At 46.0% G+C, this 18,763-nt stretch overlaps 2 protein-coding genes across 3 annotated transcripts in view; both read right to left on the reverse strand.

The window, feature by feature from the left end:
- The window catches only part of wtip (WT1 interacting protein), a gene marked incomplete at both ends in the record, with an annotated part of 47,231 nt that extends 37,977 nt beyond the window's left edge, over positions 1-9,254 (reverse strand). Inside the window, one exon of the mRNA XM_083662362.1 lies at positions 7,730-9,254. Within this exon, the coding sequence (XP_083518488.1) occupies positions 7,730-9,254 (1,525 nt within the window). The remainder of the gene's footprint in view (positions 1-7,729) is intronic.
- Positions 9,255-10,860: 1,606 nt separating this feature from the next.
- On the reverse strand, positions 10,861-13,040 carry sdr42e1 (short chain dehydrogenase/reductase family 42E, member 1). Of its 2 annotated transcripts, none has more exons than XM_083662367.1 (3): positions 12,958-13,040; positions 12,583-12,661; positions 10,861-12,289 (listed from the first exon to the last, which is right to left on the reverse strand). In XM_083662367.1, exons 2-3 carry the CDS (start codon positions 12,642-12,644, stop codon positions 11,191-11,193), a joined length of 1,161 nt encoding a protein of 386 aa, XP_083518493.1. In that variant the 5' UTR covers positions 12,645-12,661; positions 12,958-13,040; the 3' UTR covers positions 10,861-11,190. The 2 variants fall into 2 exon arrangements, with proteins under 2 accessions (XP_083518493.1, XP_083518492.1); XM_083662366.1 differs by having other exon boundaries at positions 12,938-13,013.
- Positions 13,041-18,763: the final 5,723 nt, after the last annotated feature.

The following is an 18,763-nucleotide window of genomic DNA, read 5'->3' on the forward strand; positions in this document are numbered from 1 at the left end:
GTAGTAAAGGATGTGGTTAGTATTTTAACAGCAGAAGAGGGAAATCACTGAAGCACTCTTATAAATCTAAACAGATCCTGGATGGCTGGTGCAGCCATGGCACAGCGTGTCCTTGTGGTAAGGACAGGATGTCGTGCTGGCACATTCAGCCGGAGAAGATAAAAATAAAACTGCATCATTTTGTAGCAGTGCAGCGATGCACAGATATTCCACTAGCTTGGCTAACTCAACACAAAGTGCAACAATTTGCCTGAATTCTTCCATTTCTCTGTGAATGGTGCTGGCAGCCTACAAGGGAACCTGGGTATTGTTTTGGAGTACTTGCTCCATATGGGTTTGTATTATGCTGTTGAGAAACATGCATGTGACACGCCTATGCCCAGTACAATTATAACAGGCTTGTGCCCGCCCCCAATTTGCACAGCGTTAAACGAGCGCAAATGCTAAATTAGCGCTTTTGAGAAGATAGGGCGCAGGATCTCATGCTATGGATGCAATCGCTGAAAACAATATGAAAAGTGCAGTGGATTATAAGAATTTGATTTCCCAATTTCCAGAATTTCCCAATTTCCCCCCGGGGATCATTAAAGTCTTTCTGATTCTGATTCTGATTCTGATCTGAACCTGATTCATGAAACCGAACTACCAATCATGATCTGAACCCGATTCATGAAACTGAACCACCAATCATGATCTGAACCCGATTCATGAAACTGAACTACCAATCATGATCTGAACCTGATTCATGAAACTGAACTACCAATCATGATCTGAACCCGATTCATGAAACTGAACTACCAATCATGATCTGAACCCGATTCATGAAACTGAACTACCAATCATGATCTGAACCTGATTCATGACTTCTGAATGCACAACAAGAAGCCGTCTTCACATGGCGTGCACAGGCTGCATGTAAGCTTACAATCGAAACAATTGAAGTTCGCACAGTACGTTAACGTTATACAGTGATTCATTGGTGATTAATCGACTTTTATTGTTTTGTGGGAACCAAGCGCTGCCAAACACTATGAGGCCATTTACACCTGGCGTTAACATGTGTTTTCTGTCATCAGATTGCAATCGGATTGTGTTTTATCACTTGAAAGTACAGGTGTAAACACCCCCAAAACGCATTGAAGAAGGATTGCAATCTGATCGGCCAAACCACCTGCGGAGGTGGTCAGGGATGCATTGTGTACACATTGAACACAAGTGTACCGTAAATTCCGGACTATAAGGCGCACCGGTCTATAAGCCGCACCTTCAAAGTTGACTATTTTTTTCTTATATAAGCCGCACCGGACTATAAGCCGCGGGTGTTTTTATGGTATTTTTTGTTTTTTTTACAGTGCACACAGTGTCCGCGGTGTGGTGAAAAGAGGGCAAGAGAGGAAATTAAAACAGAAGTGGATTTATAGTTAGAAAGAGTGCTAAAGAAGAGAGAATTCCGTTTTTTATTTTTTTATTTTAGTTACTCACAGTACTATTGACCAGTCCAACTCAAAAGATATTCGGCAGTTTCACTTTGAGCTCTTGTTCCGCCGCTGTCCATCAATGGTTATGACGAGTCTCGCTGGGTACAGTACGCCAAAGCGATATCCATTGACTCGATGATGCTGTTGTATGTTGCGCGTTTCTGTTGCACCAACGCGGAGAGGTCCTGCCGGACGAAAAAGCGCGTACCCTCCCAGGTGAGGGGCTTCTTCCCCGCAGCCTGGAGGATGAGTTGACGGTCGGGCCAGCGGAGTAGGCAGATGAAGATGGCCCTCGGTGGCAGGCCGGGGTCTGGACGTGGCCGAGGCGCCCGGTGTGCCCTGTCCACCTCTGGTGGTTTCTCGCCTTCCTTCAGGTCCAGGATGTAACACAGGATTTTGCCACGAAAGCGTCCATGTCACCAATCTCAGCTCCCTCTTTTACATTGATCAGGCGAATGTTATTTCTTTTACTCCTGCTGATTAAGTCATCAACCTGCGTGTGCAGGGTTTCGATTTTGCATTTTATCCATTTTCGGACTCACTGTGTTGTTTTTGTCCTCCAGTGCGCTGATGCGCTTTTCCGCATTATAAACTCTGTTCACGGTTGCCTTAGTTTCTTTAGTGAGTGAGTGGATGGACTTCTGCACGTTTTCAAACTTGTTTTCAAGCTGCTCAAAACCTCTGAGCGATGTCGGACTTAATCGATAGTGTTTCACGGAGTAAAAGTTTAGCCCAAGCCGTGTATCTCCAGCCTCCAGCAGGTGAGTCATTTCCTCATTCATGGCGTGATTGCTTCGTCTTTTTCTTTCTGCTTACCTGTGTTGTGTTATGTTATGTTATGTTATGTTGTTAAAAGAGGGCAAGAGAGGAAATTAAAACAGAAGTGGATTTATAGTTAGAAAGAGTGCTAAAAAAGAGAGATTTCTTTTTTTTTTTGGAAAAAATCCATAGATAAGCCGCACCGTTATATAAGCCGCAGGGGCCAAAAAAGGCCAAAAAACGGGGAAAAAGCCGCGGCTTATAGTCCGGAATTTACGGTAAATGCAATGTGTCCTCTCAATCTGGATACAGCAACTTTATGCGGATTGAGAGGACAACCATTTCTGCAATCTGATTGCAATCAGATTGCAGAAAATGCATGTTAACGCCAGGTGTAAATGGCCTCTATTTTACTTGTGTAGTCGCAGACTGTAGTTCAATCATGGAAGACCAAATAAGGCATTAATAGAGCACCCCATGCTGTCATACCCCTCAGCCCAAATGACGTCACTAAATGACGTCACCATCTCCGACGTCACCTTCTCCATGACGTCCCAAATGACATCAGTTATGACATCATAAATGACATCATAAATGACATCAGTTATGACATCATAAATGCCCTTCTCCCAAATGACATCAGCTATGACATCATAAATGACATCAGTTATGACATCATAAATGCCCTTCTCCTGGTACTATATAAAGCCCCCATCACCACAGCTTAAATCACACTTGTGCAGTCATCACTCACCTTGTGTCAGCATCACGCATTCATCCAGCATCTCCAGAGCAAAAAGCTTCATCCCACCACCTCCCCAGATCACCACCAATGTCATGACTCCTGTTGGAAACAAATCCCCTTAGGGGGGATGTCCTATCTCATACAGCACTGACGCCCCTCTCTCATAAGCAAGAGGAGCGTCACATCATGGGGGATGTCCTATCTCATACAGCACTGACGCCCCTCTCTCATAAGCAAGAGGAGCGTCACATCATGGAGTCATGTCCTATCTCATACAGCACTGACGCCCCTCTCTCATAAGCAAGAGGAGCGTCACATCATGGAGTCATACGCCATACTCAAACTGTCTATTCTGATTCAATAAAGTTTGTTAAAATTATATTACGAGTCTCTCATGATTGAACTGCATTTCTTATGGCTGGGACTAGTGATGCAACTGCTGCAGACAGAGCATAATAGTATTCTGTCCCTCTATCTGAAATGAAAACAAGGATGGTCCTGGTCTAGTCTGGATGGGTAGAACATGGAATAACTCTGCCAGGGTTTGGGGCTGTCCCACTGGGGCCACCCATCAAAATAAATAAATAACACACGTGGCACCTGTAGAATCAATACCAAGGCGCTTTGAGGCTGTTCTTGTGGCCTCCAAATATCCGAATACACTTTGAATTGGTGTTTCCTTCATTCTGGCAATATTGAAATCAGACTGATACTACAGAATGCAACATCTGTATAAAAAGGCATTCCGCTGAATGAGAAATAGCAGACAGGCCTCAAGCCTGAAATACATCACTGCTCTCTTCACCTGTAAATCCTATAGGAAATATCGCCACATTTTCAGAGCTTCTGAGGATGTTTCACAGCAGATCAGAAGGTAATGTAGACTTCAATTGAAAATGAGTCATGACACTTTCAAAAATATGTCAAGTCGTACTGCAACTACAATGTCTGTCTAAATAATTGCAATAGAGAGGCAAAGTGAACGTCACTTCCTGCTTCAGCACTGTACCAGAGATTTTCATCCGCCATTTATTTTCCCATAGACATTTCGTTAAATGCTTATAAAAAGAGTTTTACTTGGTCAAACCAAACGGTTCAGCTATATTTAGAATCGGGGAGAGAGCATAGAACATTTCACTCGGACCAAAACAGCATTGAATTTTTTTTTCTTCCATTAAACCAGCATTTTTTTTTACGTTTTGGTCCGAGTGAAATGTTATGCGATCTCTCCTGTTTCTAAATATATCTGTGTACCGTTTGGTTTGAACAAGTCAAACTATTTTTATACGCATTTTTACGAAATGTCTATGGGAAAATAAATGGCGGATGAAAATCTCTGGCAGGGAGTGGAAGTGACGTTCCACTTTGGCTCTCTATAGGGTTCTTTTTTTTTCTTTTCTTTTTTTTAAAGAAGGAGTCATAAAGTGGCATTTGTGCAGGGCAGGGCGGTGTGCGGTTGTCCACAAGCCAGCGTTTGTGTGTGACAGGCAGGGCATGTGCAGCATGAGTACTGCCATTATAATTCTGGGCAGGTGATCAGACTTGACCCCCACCAACCATGTCTGGCCCGCCAGCCAGGATCGTGTGCCAAGTGTCTGGTGCTGCCCCACTCCCCACTGGCTGCTTAATGAAGGCCTTCGCGGGGGAAGTCGGGCGGGGTGGTGCGTGGCGGTGGTGGGCCGGGGGGCGGGGGCGGGGGGGGAGGAGGGCCTGTGTCGGGCCAGCTGTTGATTCACAGCTCCTTCGCCCACCACAACAAACAGAGGCCACACAGGGGCCGCACAGGCAGGCAGAGCACAGCACTGTGTGGTGGGACACTGGCAGGCAGGCAGGCAGGCAGCGCTGAGGCCTCCAATAGAGAGCCAGAGTCACGCCCACTTCCCGTTTAGGCACACGAATGAATCGAGAGGATTTCATCCGCCATTCTTTTTTTCCCCATAGACATTTTTGTAAAATGCTTATCAAAAGTTTGACTCGGTCAAACCGAGCGATTCAGCTATATTTGGAATCACGAGAGGCCGTAGAACATTTCACTCGTCTCGGACGGGAAAAAAAGTAAAAAAAAAAAAAAAAAAAAAAGTATAAAAAAGTAAAATAATAATATAATAATACACTTTTTATTTGAAGTTTTGGTCCGAATGAAATGTTCTATGGTCTCTCCTGATTCTAAATATACCTGAATCGCTTGGTTTGTAAAACTATTTTTATAAGCATTCTACGAAATGTCTTCTTTGGAAAAAAGAATGGCAGATGAGGTCCCTTGGTGCATATGCCTCACCCGGAAGGGGGCGTGACTTTGGCTCTCTATAAAACCCCCGGCCAGCGATCAATTTCTCCGCTGTCGCTACGGAAACAGCGCTGTCTGTCTCTATTGGCCCTGGTGTGACTGTGAGGAGCTTCTGTCTGCATTCTTCTCTCTCTCCATCTCCCCTCTCCACCCCCTTCCTCCTTCTCCATTATCTCTGCTGTGCCTCTCTCTGTCTCTCTCCCCCTCTCTCTCCCCCCTTCTCTCTGTCTTTCTCCCTCCCCTCCCTGTCTTTCTCCCTCCTATCTCCCCCCTTCTCTCTTTCTCCCTCCTCTCCCCCTCTCTCTTTCTCCCTCCTCTCCCTCCCCCCCCCTTCTCTCTGTCTTTCTCCCTCCTCTCCCCCTCTCTCTCTGTCTTTCTCCCCCCCTCTCCCCCTCTTTCTTTCTCCCTCCTCTCCCTGTCTTTCTCCCCCCTCTCTCTGTTTCTCCCTCCTCTCCCTCTCTCTCTCTTTCTTTCTCCCTCCTCTCCCTCTCTCTCTTTCTTTCTCCCTCCTCTCCCTCTCTCCCTGTCTTTCTCCCTCCTCTCAATCTCCCCCCTCTCTGTTTCTCCCTCCTCTCTCTCTGTCTTTCTCCCTCCTCTCTCTCTCCCCCCTCTCTCTGTTTCTCCCTCCTCTCCCCCTCTCTCTGTCTGTCTTTCTCCCTCCTCTCTCGATCTCCCCCTTCTCTCTTTCTCTCTGTCTTTCTCCCTCCTCTCTCTCTCCCCCCTCTCTGTTTCTCCCTCCTCTCCCTCTCTCTTTCTCGCTCCCCCCTCTCTCTGTCTCTCCCCCCCATCTCTGTCTGTCTTTCTCCCTCCTCTCTCTCTCCCCCCTCTCTGTTTCTCCCTCCTCTCTCCCCTTCTCTCTCTCTCTGTCTTTCTCCCCCCTTCTCTCTCTCTCTCTTTCTCCACCTTTCTCTCTCTCCCTCCTCTCTTCCTTCCTCCTCCTCCTCTCACCTGCTTCTCTGGCACAAACAAGTGGCCCGTCTCAGGCTCACTCTGAGCCAGTGCACCGGCTACAAAACAAGCCACTGTTCTCGTCCTGCGGCCATTTGTCTCGCTGCTCATTCAAAGGTGGGACAGCAAACTTCCCCTGTAGGCGCTCGCGTCGCTAGCCGTGTGTATTCTGCTTCTGAAGCAACGATATTTTGCTCTCAAGGCCGGCGTCAATCACAATCAAAGTGTCACAAGGCTCATCTCTGGAAATCGGGCGGGAAATCAAATGTTCAAAAACGTGGAAACCAAAATAGTGAACGTTTTTATCCAACAACAACAGCCTGGTGGTAATACCACGAAGGCGTACGTTTTCAGTAATGGGAATCAAACCTGTGACCTCCCCGCTGGCAGCGTTCATGCCGAGCTCACCTCACTGGGGGCTGCAACCTTACTAGAGAGACCATCCTCCACTTTGGTCGACCGCAGAGTTCATTCTCAACAAAGCGAGCGCGCTGACGGAGCGAACTGGCTATCTGCTCTGTCAGAACACAAGGCTCCATTCAGGACGTGCAGCAGCGCTGTGCAAACGTTAGCTCTGCCAAGACAGAAATTAGTATTGCCCCTGAAAAAAAAGCCACTCTTATCTGCCACAGAGGGAGCTGTTGTTGATCATGCAGCATGCAGCAGGTTGCAAACAGACCTTGAAGAGATATGACATATCATATCTGCGTCTGTGTTTCTTCAATGAAACCTTTTACACGACACGGCAAGCAGGCAGGCAGAGAGAAGCATTGATGAAAAATGCCAACACTTTGCAAACAGGTTGTTTTTGGAGTCAATAAATTGTTGTTGGTTCAACCATTAGTAGCATTTTTTGTTTTTAGTAGGCAAATGTTTGACATTTCATACTTGCCATAACCACTAGTATTAGTAATAATGCTATGCTACTATGCATTTGTACAACAATAGTCGTTTTTATAACGTTGAAGGAATCTAAAAGGCGTTTAGTTTTCAGTTTGACAACAACCATGCATTTTGGAAATTGCTTGGACTTGTGGGTCATGAAACTGCTCATTTAAACCATCAGCAGCACAAGCACAAACATGACATTGCAGCTCTGAGGTTTTTTTTTCTTTCTGTGACAGCAGTGATCCTACAGAGCTCGCCCAGAGCAGAGACCTGTGAGCAGGGCAGGTGCAGGGGTTCAGGGGTCACGCAGAGCGTCAGACCCTCACCCAGGGACCCACCGGAGGAGGGACAGTATGCCAGGGGAAACACGTTGATCTGACTACTCAGGAGCATGATGCTGTTACAAAAGCCCTGTTTAAAACCAATCACAGACCAGCCATTTTATGAACAATCTCTCGAAATATTAAAATCACAATGATTTTAATGTTCTTATGCAACACTGTGGTTGGTGGTTGGCTATTCGTTTGGTTTATTGATCTTTTTGTTGTTGTTGATTGTAAATTCTAATAGACTCCCAAAATACAAATGTTTGAAAACAAACTTCTCACACTTGCCATGACTTACCAAAGTATTCTTTTTTCATGTGCATCTCTAACTCCTTTTCTAGCTCCAATGTGAGCGCCTCCAGCCTTCTCTCCGCCTGGCTTGGGCCACTCTCCCGGCTCGGGGTCACCTGGTAGGGCAATTTAAACCTCTGGCCCGGGGCAGCAGCTTTCGAGGACATCCCATAACTAAACGACGCGGCTATCTCTGCGCTCATCCCCGTCTGGGCCAACTGCTGCTGGGCGTCTGGCACCGCCGCGGGCCCAGGTTGGTGATGATGGACGCGGCTTTGGATGCCGTTGGAGTCCACAAAATCCTGCAGCAGCAGCGTGTCCTCTTGTAAACTGCTCCCCAGCATCGAGGACCGGGGCGAGGGCAGCTGGAGCTCCGGGTAGGTGCTCATCGAGCCCCTGGAGCTGCGGGAGCTTCTGGAGCTGTGGCTGGAGGAGATGCTGGACCGGGGGCTGACCACGCAGTTGGCCGAGGTGGTCCCCGGTCTTGTTGCGCTCCCGTCCTGGCTGCAGATGCTGGAGCGGGGACTCGCCAGCGGCGCCGCGTGTAAAACAGCCCCCTCCAGATCGTGGTTGCCCATGATGGGCCCGTATCGGGAGTCGGAGTAGCTCGACCTCGGGCTGGTGGTGAAAGAGTACTGGCTCGCCGTGCTCGACCTGGGGCTGGTGTGCCTCTGGTCGTAGCCCATGCTGATGCCGCTGGTGCGGTTGCTGCTGGGCTTGCTGCAGCAGTCGTAGCTGTTGAGGCTGGCCCTGGGACTGGAGTGTTTGCTGGTGTCACTGGCGGTGCTTGCATAGCTGGATCTGGGACTGAGGATGCTGCTGCCGCCCTCGCAGTGAACCATACTAGACCTGGGGCTCGTATACCTGTCCTGGCCCGGCACCACCAGGCTAGTACGCGGGCTGCTGATGCTCGACCTCGGGCTGGCATGTTTGCTCTGCTCCTGGGAGGAGGACAGAGAGGACGCCAGGCTGGACCGCGGGCTGGTGGCGTTGTACCTCCCGTCATGGTTCGTGGTGGTGATGCAGACGCTGTTGCACCTGTTGCCGGGCAGAGACACCGGCTTGTTGAGGGGCACGCCGTCGAATGCAGAGCCGGTGCTGTACCGGTGGCCCTGCACCTCCAGCGAGTATCTCCGGTGCCTCTCGGACGCGCCGCTATAACACGGCAAAGCCACTTCGGATTTGGTGCAGCAGCTCTCCTCGCTGTAACCCGCGTCTCTCGTCGGGGCACAGAAATCCACGGGCACGGTCCGGCTGCCGCCGTTCACGGGGCGCACCGGAGCCGCGGTGTACACTTTATTCCCAGACGTGTAGTTCTCCACTGTGTGATGCTGCTGGTGCAGCACAGAGGTGCCATTCATTGGCTTAGCGATACTTTTATGCTCCGCGACTGGAGCAGAAAAATCCAAATCGGGGTTAATCACCAAGTCTCTCCTCGCGTTGTACATCCCGTCTTTATACGCTTCATATAAGGAAAGGTCCTCCATCAATGTGCTCGCCCGGAGTCCCAAATCGTCCTCATAGTGCTCCATGTTTCTGCTCCCGAGGCGAGAAACGGTTCAGAGTGTGCTCCGCTCCGCGAAGCCAAACTACCGAGGACCGGAGAGCACTAATTGCATTTCACATGGAAATCAAAACAAAACGCCGCGCTACACAGCCGTCGGTCATTTAGCAAAACCGCCAATGTTAGTCACAAACCTCCCGTGTGCCGCATCGTATTCTCCTCCTTTACCCCCTTCACCGAAAAAACAAACTCTTTCTCACAGTTTCAGCCCGACAGGGATACGTTTGTCAACTTCAGTTTTTGTTAAGTTGAAAGGTCTTTACAGTCAATGGCGCGCTGCGCGGAGGAATTTCGCCTTGTTGGTTTTGACTCCAGATTTCCCTTTGGCTCACTATTTCAGAGAATAAAGTCGGCTGGATAATCGCACGCACCGTAAATAAGCACCGCGCAAAGGTTTTGGGCACGCCACTCGCGCGAAAATAGACATAAAACGCCGTTTTACGCAGGGGACTCGTTTGCGTAAAAGGAATGCGGGGATGGAGACAGGATGCACTGCGCCTCTCTGGAATGTGGTTAATGCTGCAGAGAAACAATGATTGCGACCAACTCAGCAAGGGGCTGCCGGGGCTCTGAAAAGAGAATAGTTTAGACTTTAGAGAGAAGAGGGACGTCTGCATTCATCACGCAGACTAAAACATCGCACAAAAGCACGCCTCACCTGGTTCCACTTCTTTTTACACGAGGGAAAAACTTCAGTGGGTTTGTTGTAATATGGAGGCTACAATTCAGGCTGCACACCTTTTGTAGTCCTCTTGCGAAACGGAACTATAATAACGGTTATACATTAATTTCAGAATAAGTATTGCAGCAAAATATAGGTCCGATAGTAATATGATAGGAATATTATACTGATATCACACGAGTAAAAATAAAAAAATAAATGGATATAGTGTCTATATATTAAAAAAAAAAAGTACCTCAGTAAGAATATTACTGTATTAAGATTTTTATAGGCTATATTAATACTTTATTATACTGATATGTAATATTAGGCTATGTAATACATTTTACAGTGATTTTTCGGTTGGGTACATAGGAAACAGGATTATACTAAATCAGTATAGGGTCTTGAAATGGAAAGAAAACAAATTAACACTGTTTATGATCATGCGTGGATAGTTTGCCCACCAACTTATTTAGCATCCCATTTGGCATTTATGAATGACTGATAATTGGGCGCATTATGGGCATACCATAATTATAATGAAGTAGGCTATATGGATATCATACTGTAGCCAAGTTAAGGGTCTGTAAGAAACGAGTTCATTGCTTTCTGTTACAGGTCTTTCTAGATATTCTGATCACACCTGATCAGTATTTAGTTCTCTCATCCCATAAACCTTTAATAACCATATGGCAAACTCTAGATTTGGAATCAGAAGACAAGATTTCTAGATTTAATTGAAAGCCGATGTAGAAGATGACTGGAGATGAGTGCTCTGTTGGAAAAAGACATCATTTCAATCCTTGATTGTAGAGTTTTATTCATTACAAATTCGAAAAAGTTACTTGGTATTCGCTTATAGAAAAAGATTGAATTGCCAAGCTCTAAACCCAAAAGTATAAAAGAGGTAGTGACAGTGACATACCCTGGTTGACATCATCAGATTACTTTAATGTCATGAAAATGATATAAAAATGGAAACCTTTCACTGAGTTATATATCTACAGCCAGTTGCTTTCACTGGCAGCAACACTCCTAAAAGTAATAGTCTGGAACACTTGACACTAATGACTATCTGGATCTTGATATACAATTAAATGCGTACAAATTATTATTATTATAATTATTACAAAACATTTATGGAGAAAACATGTCCATGGACCTTGCCATTTTAACACTTGTGGTAAACAGCCAAGTTATGAATCGTCTCTTCACATGTAAACTATCAGAATGTTCCTCATCAACCGCCAACAACTGGAAGGCAAGAGAGAGCCACAGCAACAAAGGCAGCAACCAGCAGCCCATCTAACAGCAGTTTTCTGAGGGCACTGGGATGCTTCTTCCCATGGCCTCTGCTTCTGAACCATTGCACGACCTCGTCCAGGTTGTGCCGCTGGGGCTCATAGCCCAGCTCTGCCCTGGCCTTTGCCATGCTGAAGTAATGCGTCACGCCGGTTTTGTACACCTCCGTGCGCGTCAGCAATGGCTGGAAGTTGTAGACGGGGCCGACGAGGTGGTGAATCATCTCCGTGAGGAAGGCGAAGAAGTAAATGAGAGCGACGGGCAGGCGCAATCTGGGGAAAGGATAGCCAAGGCCCTCCACCAGAGGGCGGAAGAACTCAAAGTTGTTGACGGGCCGACCGTCTGAGATGAAGTAGGCCTGGCCGGCGGAGCGACACCCCCGCTGCGCGGTCAGGGCGTCGGCGGCGAGCTCGTGCGCCGACACCAGGTTGTCCACGTGGACGAACTCCACCAGGCTGCCGGGCTTCCCGTAGACAAAGCGGAAGATTCCCTTCTCGATGTAGCCCACGATCCTGGGCAGGTGCCTCTGCTCTCCCGGGCCGTAGATGCCGGCCGGGCGCAGGGCGCAGCATCTCAGCACCCCGCCGCTGCCGTCTCTCAGCGCGGACCCGTTGGCCTTCATCACCGCCATCTCGGCCACCGACTTGGTCCTGGAGTAGTGGTCCGGGTGCAGGTGGAGGGGCAGATAGGGGAGGCTCTCGTCCCCGTTCTCTATGACTTGGCCCCCAAACACCACGTTGAAGGTGCTGGTGTACACCAGCCTGGAGACCCCGTGCTCCACGCAGGCCTTCAGGACGTTCTCCGTGCCTCCGATGTTCACCACCTCGATCAGACGGCGGTTCAGCTGCTCCCTGCCAGACATGCCGTAGGAGGCGGTGTGGAACACACAGTCCACGCCGGCCACCGCCTTCTCGACTTGTGCATATTCCCGTATGTCTCCCCGCACGAAGACAACACCCTCTGGCACTTCTTGGCTTGGAGGGGCGACATCAAACAGGATGATTTTGGCTCCTTTTTTATACAAAGAGCATGCCAGGCTAGAGGAAAAGGGGCTATTAATGTACCAGATCATGCATGGAACTCAAGCATCAATAAACACAACTCGTAATAAGTTAGGCTACAGCAAAAATAGAATATATAGAGTGTGTGTGTTTTAGCTTTACCTTGTTAAAAAAAACGTAAAGCCATTTGATGACACTTCTATACAATGCAGCCAATCATTCAGTAAGCTGAGACTTGTGTGATAACGCCACCTTGTGATCAAACAGTGTCACTGCAACAGGGCACGTCTAACTGTATCTTGAAATAGTCAATATGAAATGGTGCTTACCGATAACCAAAATACCCACTTCCCCCGGTTATCAAAAACGTGTCTGTTCGTGCAGTTCCCATTGTAGAAACTGGCGAATCTGTAAAATAAAGCACACACAAAAATAGATGCATAGAAAAACGACTGTTTTCAGTTTTTAAACATGCATTAACGTTAGTATACCGAGTAAACAGCACTCCCACAAACGTGAGTTAGTAGAGCATAGGCCTAGACTAGAGCATAATTCCCTTCCATACAAATGTATTCTATGGTTTCGTTTTGTTTTGAACCTGGGGGTAAATTCAGCATGCAATGTCACAAGATAAATGCACCAAAACGGCGTGTTCTGATATGAAGAGAACGTGGCCTCACTCACGTTATCCACAGTGGACCAACCTCAACATAAACCCGGGCAGAAGAACGTGTGTGGATGTATCTGTTGTTGTTGGGCAACTCGGTGGGGTAACTCTACTCCCCACTTCCTTGGGCGGGATTCTTCTTCTTCTTTAGATTTGATTGGCGGTTGGCAACCATCGTTGAGGTGCATTACCGCCACCTACCTACCGTAGTTTCGCAATGTATTTTTGGGCGGGATTACGCATGCGTGATGATTTCGTGAAAATGTACGCAGCTAGGCGATTTTTTCCCTAGGATGGCGAAGGCATGACCCGCCCTTCTCTGCCTGTCTCTGATTGGCCTAGCGTCAAATATTCATCCAATCACATTCGCTTAGCGTCATTAATTTAGAAAAACTGCCCCCCCCCCCTCCCCGTTCAATAAATAAATAAATAAATAAATAAATAAATAAATAAATAAATAAATAAATAAATAAATAAATAAATCATGATGGCCCGCAACCAGGCTAACTGTATCTTATTTAAAAAATAAAAGAATAAAAAAATAGAATAGGCGAAAATACCGGCATTTATACTGCATCGATTTCTTTTTAATGAGTCCGCTACAGCTTCTGAAACACAGTAATGTTGGCCACAGATGTGTCTTGCTAAAAGGGCACTTATCAATTAGAGGCCAAAAGGGCAGGTGCTTGGGCAGCACCATGGGTCTATCTGTGCACGTCCCTGATCTTTACTAAGGATGAGTGGAAACTGGGCTGAACCTTGAACCCAAAACCTCTCAGGTGGCTGTGCAGCTCAGAGCCACAGGTCATACAGCTTATTCAGAGCTTTTCAGCTTTTGGGATGTTCACTTTCAGTTCAAAATGTTCTTACGACATGAGAGTGGAAAGTGGACCTAAGTTTGAACCCAGAAGTTCAAACTTCATAGAGCGCTGTCCATCACTTTGAGCCACTGGGTCATGCTGTGTTGCCTACTTGAAGAAGAAAGCGACTTTTATTTTTCAAAGAAGTCCTCGCTGCAGAAGGGTTTTGGTTTAAAGGGTTATGGCGCCCCCATGTGGAAAACTTAAGTTTAAAACCTAACTTGTAACAGGCTAGTGGAGAGGACTAATCCACCAATAGATGATGAAAGTAACAACCTCTTTTGTCAATAATAACTATATAAAACTATATATATATATATATATATATATATATATATATATATATATATATATATATATATATATATATATATAGAGAGAGAGAGAGAGAGAGAGAGAGAGAGAGAGAGAGAGAGAGAGAGACACACACACCATCAACATGCAGACAAGTCTGTACACGTCTATTTCAGAGAACAGTTTATTACAGAGCAATGGTAGCATGGAATTCATTACCACATTTTTTTATTTCACAAAGTAATAAAACATGCTTTAACAAAAAACTAAAATTATATCTGTTTACACAAGACCTGTAAAATATAATATGACCTTTGTTTTTGAGCTTTTCATTCATTGTTATAAAGGAATTTATTTTCTCACTTATTCAATTAATTACATATTCAATTATTATATAGAGCAATTGTATGTATTAGATAAGTTTTGAGCTAGTGTTTGTGGTTATGTGTTTTGTTGGTTTTTGCCTTGTGTGTCTAAGTGGTTGTAGTAGCATGTATGAGTAAGAATGATACAGATATGTATATTTGTAAATAATGTTTGTATGTGAATATAATGTATTTTCATAATTGAAGTATTGTAAAATATTAATGTGGACCCCAGGAAGAGTAGCTACTGTTTTTTACAGAAGCTAATGGGGATCTAAATAAACAAACAAACAAACAAACACGAGTGATAATAGTTGTTGGGTGGAAGGAAGGGAGATTCTTGCTCCCCTCTAGCTGAACAGATTTCCCCAAGCTGGATATTTAGGGTCCAAAGGTGCTGGAACCCTATTGTATGTGTAAGGATATTTCCTATTATTATTTTTCTCCACAAAAAGTATGTGCAGCTCAGAAACCTAAGTCCCAGAGAGCAACCACTTATGGCAGGTGGGTGTTCCTATGGCCCCCACTACTCAGGCAAGGCCATTCATCCATGTCAACCAGATGGTGGCGCTATAACAAGAAGTCACACTAAAAATGCCATAGCTCTCACCATATTACCCCTATACACACTTCAGTTAGAGAGCAGCTACAGTAGACTCCTCTCACCATATTACCTCTACACACACTTCAGAATTGTATGGAAACCTCAACTCTGACTTTAAGGAATATCTTAACGCAATTGGTGTTTTGTGCACGTGTGCACACGCGTGCTCGCGTGTGTGTTGCTCACAAAATGTTATTGCCCTTAAGTTTACATGCGGGTGTGTGTGTGTGTGTCCCCTTATGACATCACTAATGACATCATCAGTCTTAGGTGACAGGTCAGAAGGTGACATCACTGATGATGTCATCAGTTGATGTCACCTTCCTCCTTGTGTGTGTGTCCCCTCACTGATGGGACAAAAATTGAAACTGAGAGCCCACATTGCCAAATTTATATACAGTATAATATATAGATACACACAACTGATTTTAATACCGAAGTAATGTTATAGTGAAATATGCACAATGAGTGCATGCATGTGTTTTGAGTTTTAAGAATAAAAGAAAGGAAACGTGGATATTGTACAACTCTTTATCTTTGTTTTGAGTAAAAAAACCATTCTGCTGAGTGAGGGTAACCCACTGAGTACATCATGCTGTACATGTCAAGAAACCTGGGTCACAATTCCAGTGGCGCTATAACAAGAAGTCACACTAAAAATGCCACAGCTCTCACCATATTACCCCTATACACACTTCAGTTAGAGCAGCTACAGTAGACTCCTCTCATCATAATACCTCTACACACACTTCAGAATTGTATGAATTGTATGGAAACCTTAACTCTGACTTTTACGGAAAATCTTAACTCAATTGGTGTTTTGTGCAACTGGCCCAGGTGTAAAAGATCTGAACACAATGTGAGCTAGGCTACCTCCAGATGTGGTCAGGAAGTTCTGATCACATCTTGATCACGATGCATTTACACCTTGCATTATCCGGATACAGGTCACATTATTAAAAAAACAGGTGTAAATGGCCAAATGGGGGCAGAGCATCTGTTTTTGCTTTGATGGGCGGGTGATGTCAACAGTTACGGGCGGTGCACTACCGCCACCTACTGGACTGCAGTGAGCTGGAGTCAGTGTTTCCAGAATCCAGATCTCGCGAGAGAAAGTCTGGCAACAATGGGCAACAGTGACTGTCTGGAGTCCACGGAGTCCACCCATTGTCCACGCGCTAATCTCTTTTTGTAACCTCCAGCTCAAACATCCATCTCTCCTGGCAAAAATCGGTTTCTCCGGCCCACTAAAGTGTAACGTTCGTGTTTTATTCAGACCACGGTGTCCTATTGCCTTTGGTCTCGCCCTGTTCTGGTCGCTCTCCCCTGCCAAGTTTCTGGATTTGAAATAAAATGTCTTCTCTTCTCTCGACTGTTTCAACTCTTTGCATTTCCATAATACAGTGAGCTTAGGTTTATTTCACTTCAACTCCCAACGGCAACATTCTGAGACGTTTTACGTAGCTCATCGAAAAACAAATGCCTCCAAATGTAGTCAACTTTTTAAAGCATAACTCCATTAGTGCTGCCTTCAAATGCTCGCGGCAAAGGTCTGAGATTATAAATACAACTTGCCGCACATTCAAATGCTTTCGGTTGGAAATAAAAATAGTCTGCTTTTTTATGGCGGTTTGTTTTATTTTACATAAACAGCACAGAGCAACTTTGCAATAATAGCAGCAACAGAACGAAGAGGAGAAACATGGGATATTAGTAACAGATCCTTTAATAAATAAATAAATAGGAAAATCAGAGCTGCAACTGCAACCATTATTGCTTCAAGTGTGAAAACATGAACTATGCCAAAACTAGTAGAACAATATGATAACATAACTTTCGAACAGTTCGGTGTTGGAAAGGGTGGGGGGGCATCCTTGTTTGGAGCTATATTTACAGTCTATGGTTTTGGAGGCGGGGGCTCGGTGCTGTTGCGGCCGAACTGAAGAACTGTACTGTGGCCGTTGTGCCATCCGAGTGCGACCTCTCCCCTCCCTCGAACAGGTTATTCCGTTTTAACACAATAGCGTTCCTTCAATGTTTGGACTTTTTCAATCAGGGTCTTGTTCTCGTTCTCCAGCAAAGCAATGCGGAATTCCAGATGTTTCACGTAATCCTTTTTCTTCCGGCGACATTCTCGCGCTGCCTCTTTGTTTTTCGCGAGCCGATTTTCCCTCGGCGTCGGCGGGTCACTCTTGCCCGGAGACAGCACCGCAGAATAGGTCGTCGTCTCTCCGAGGGTCGGCGACAGGGAGCCGAGCTGGTGGTCGTCTACTGCTGCGGCTTGGATCATGACCACCTGGTTGACGGGCACCAGGATCTGCTGGCCGTCAGGTGTCACTGTCAGGGTATACTGGAGGATGCTGGCGGTGTGCTGCTGGGCTCCCGAGTTAGCCATGGCGGGGCGAGAGGTTGTAATCCCCGGGAATGCCTTCACGCTGGTCGCGGTAGATTGGAGCGGTGGGGCACGGTACTCCTCTCTCGACTGTAGTAGTAGGCAATTCCCTCGGTGTGCTTCTTCGTATTCGTCCACAGTACACTTCCCTTTCCAAGTAGACGTCAACTACAAAACATAGCTGGGCCGCACGGCTCTTATAGGCCTAGGGGCCCGCCCTCGTCATGTTGACTACGCGACGTCAAAACGAGTATGACGTCATCTATCTGGCGTCTGGCCAGGCCAATATAAAACGGCGGGTTCCAGGCATTGTTTGCTCCTCCCATTGGAAATGTGATCATTCGCCATAACGCTTTTACAGTAGGGCTATAAGACAGACTTTTCGGAGTTTCTTGTCAAAATCTAAAGCCAGAATAATAACCACAAAACGTTTTTTGGTGTCGTCATATAACTGGGCCTGGGGAGAGAGATTCATTGCACATTGCTGCCACCTAGTGCAGTGGTTGTCAGAATGTCACCACTAGTGGACCCGTGGGAGGAGACTTCCCCACCAGAGTGGCGTCAGCGAGGATCAGAATGCGTGACTCATTAGCCAATGAACAGCCAGGAGGGGGTCTCGCGCTACGAAGCAGATAATCTACAATTTGATTTAAAAAAAAAACACACACAACACAAACTGTCCATTTTGCTGCAACTCGACAGTGCTGCTTAATCCAGGACGTTACTTCCTGGAACTCTTGAGAGTAAAAAAACAGGTCCATTGGAGTGAATGGACATGTCTTTTCTATATACATGACTCTGGTGTAGACCCCCTCTGGTCTGGAACACTGGTCTCAAAAGCCTACACACATTTTATTTTTATTTTTTGCTCCTTTATTTATTTATACTAGGCATGGCTTGCCCTATTGGCGCATGTGTGTGTTGCTCACAAAGTGTTATTGCCCTTACGGGTGTGTCCCTTTATGACATCACTAATGACATCATCAGTCTTATGATTACACAAGGAGGCATTAGTCACACAATGCCTCCTTGTGTGTACTAGTCACAATGCCTCCTTGTGTGTGTGCCCCTTATGACATCACTGATGACATCATCAGTGATGTCACAATACCTCCTTTTGTGTGCCAAATTTATATATAAATAAGATGTATAGATACACACAACTGATTTTAATACAGACGTAATGTTATAGTGAAATATGCACAATGAGTGCATGCATGTGTTTTGAGTTTTAAGAATAAAAGAAAGGAAACGTGGATATTGTACAACTCTTTATCTTTGTTTTGAGTAAAAACCCCATTCTGCTGAGTGAGGGTAACCCACTGAGT

Source organism: Poromitra crassiceps, assembly GCF_964638095.1.
Source record: "Poromitra crassiceps genome assembly, chromosome: 28".
NCBI lineage: Eukaryota > Metazoa > Chordata > Actinopteri > Beryciformes > Melamphaidae > Poromitra > Poromitra crassiceps.

Excerpts from the sequence above, each read along its gene's own strand:
- sdr42e1 (XM_083662367.1), bottom strand. The coding sequence starts at position 12,644 with ATGGGAACTGCACGAACAGACACGTTTTTGATAACCGGGGGAAGTGGG. Across the intron at positions 12,290-12,582 it reads AGTGGGTATTTTGGTTATCG|CCTGGCATGCTCTTTGTATA; the intron begins GTAAGCACCATT and ends CTTTTCCTCTAG.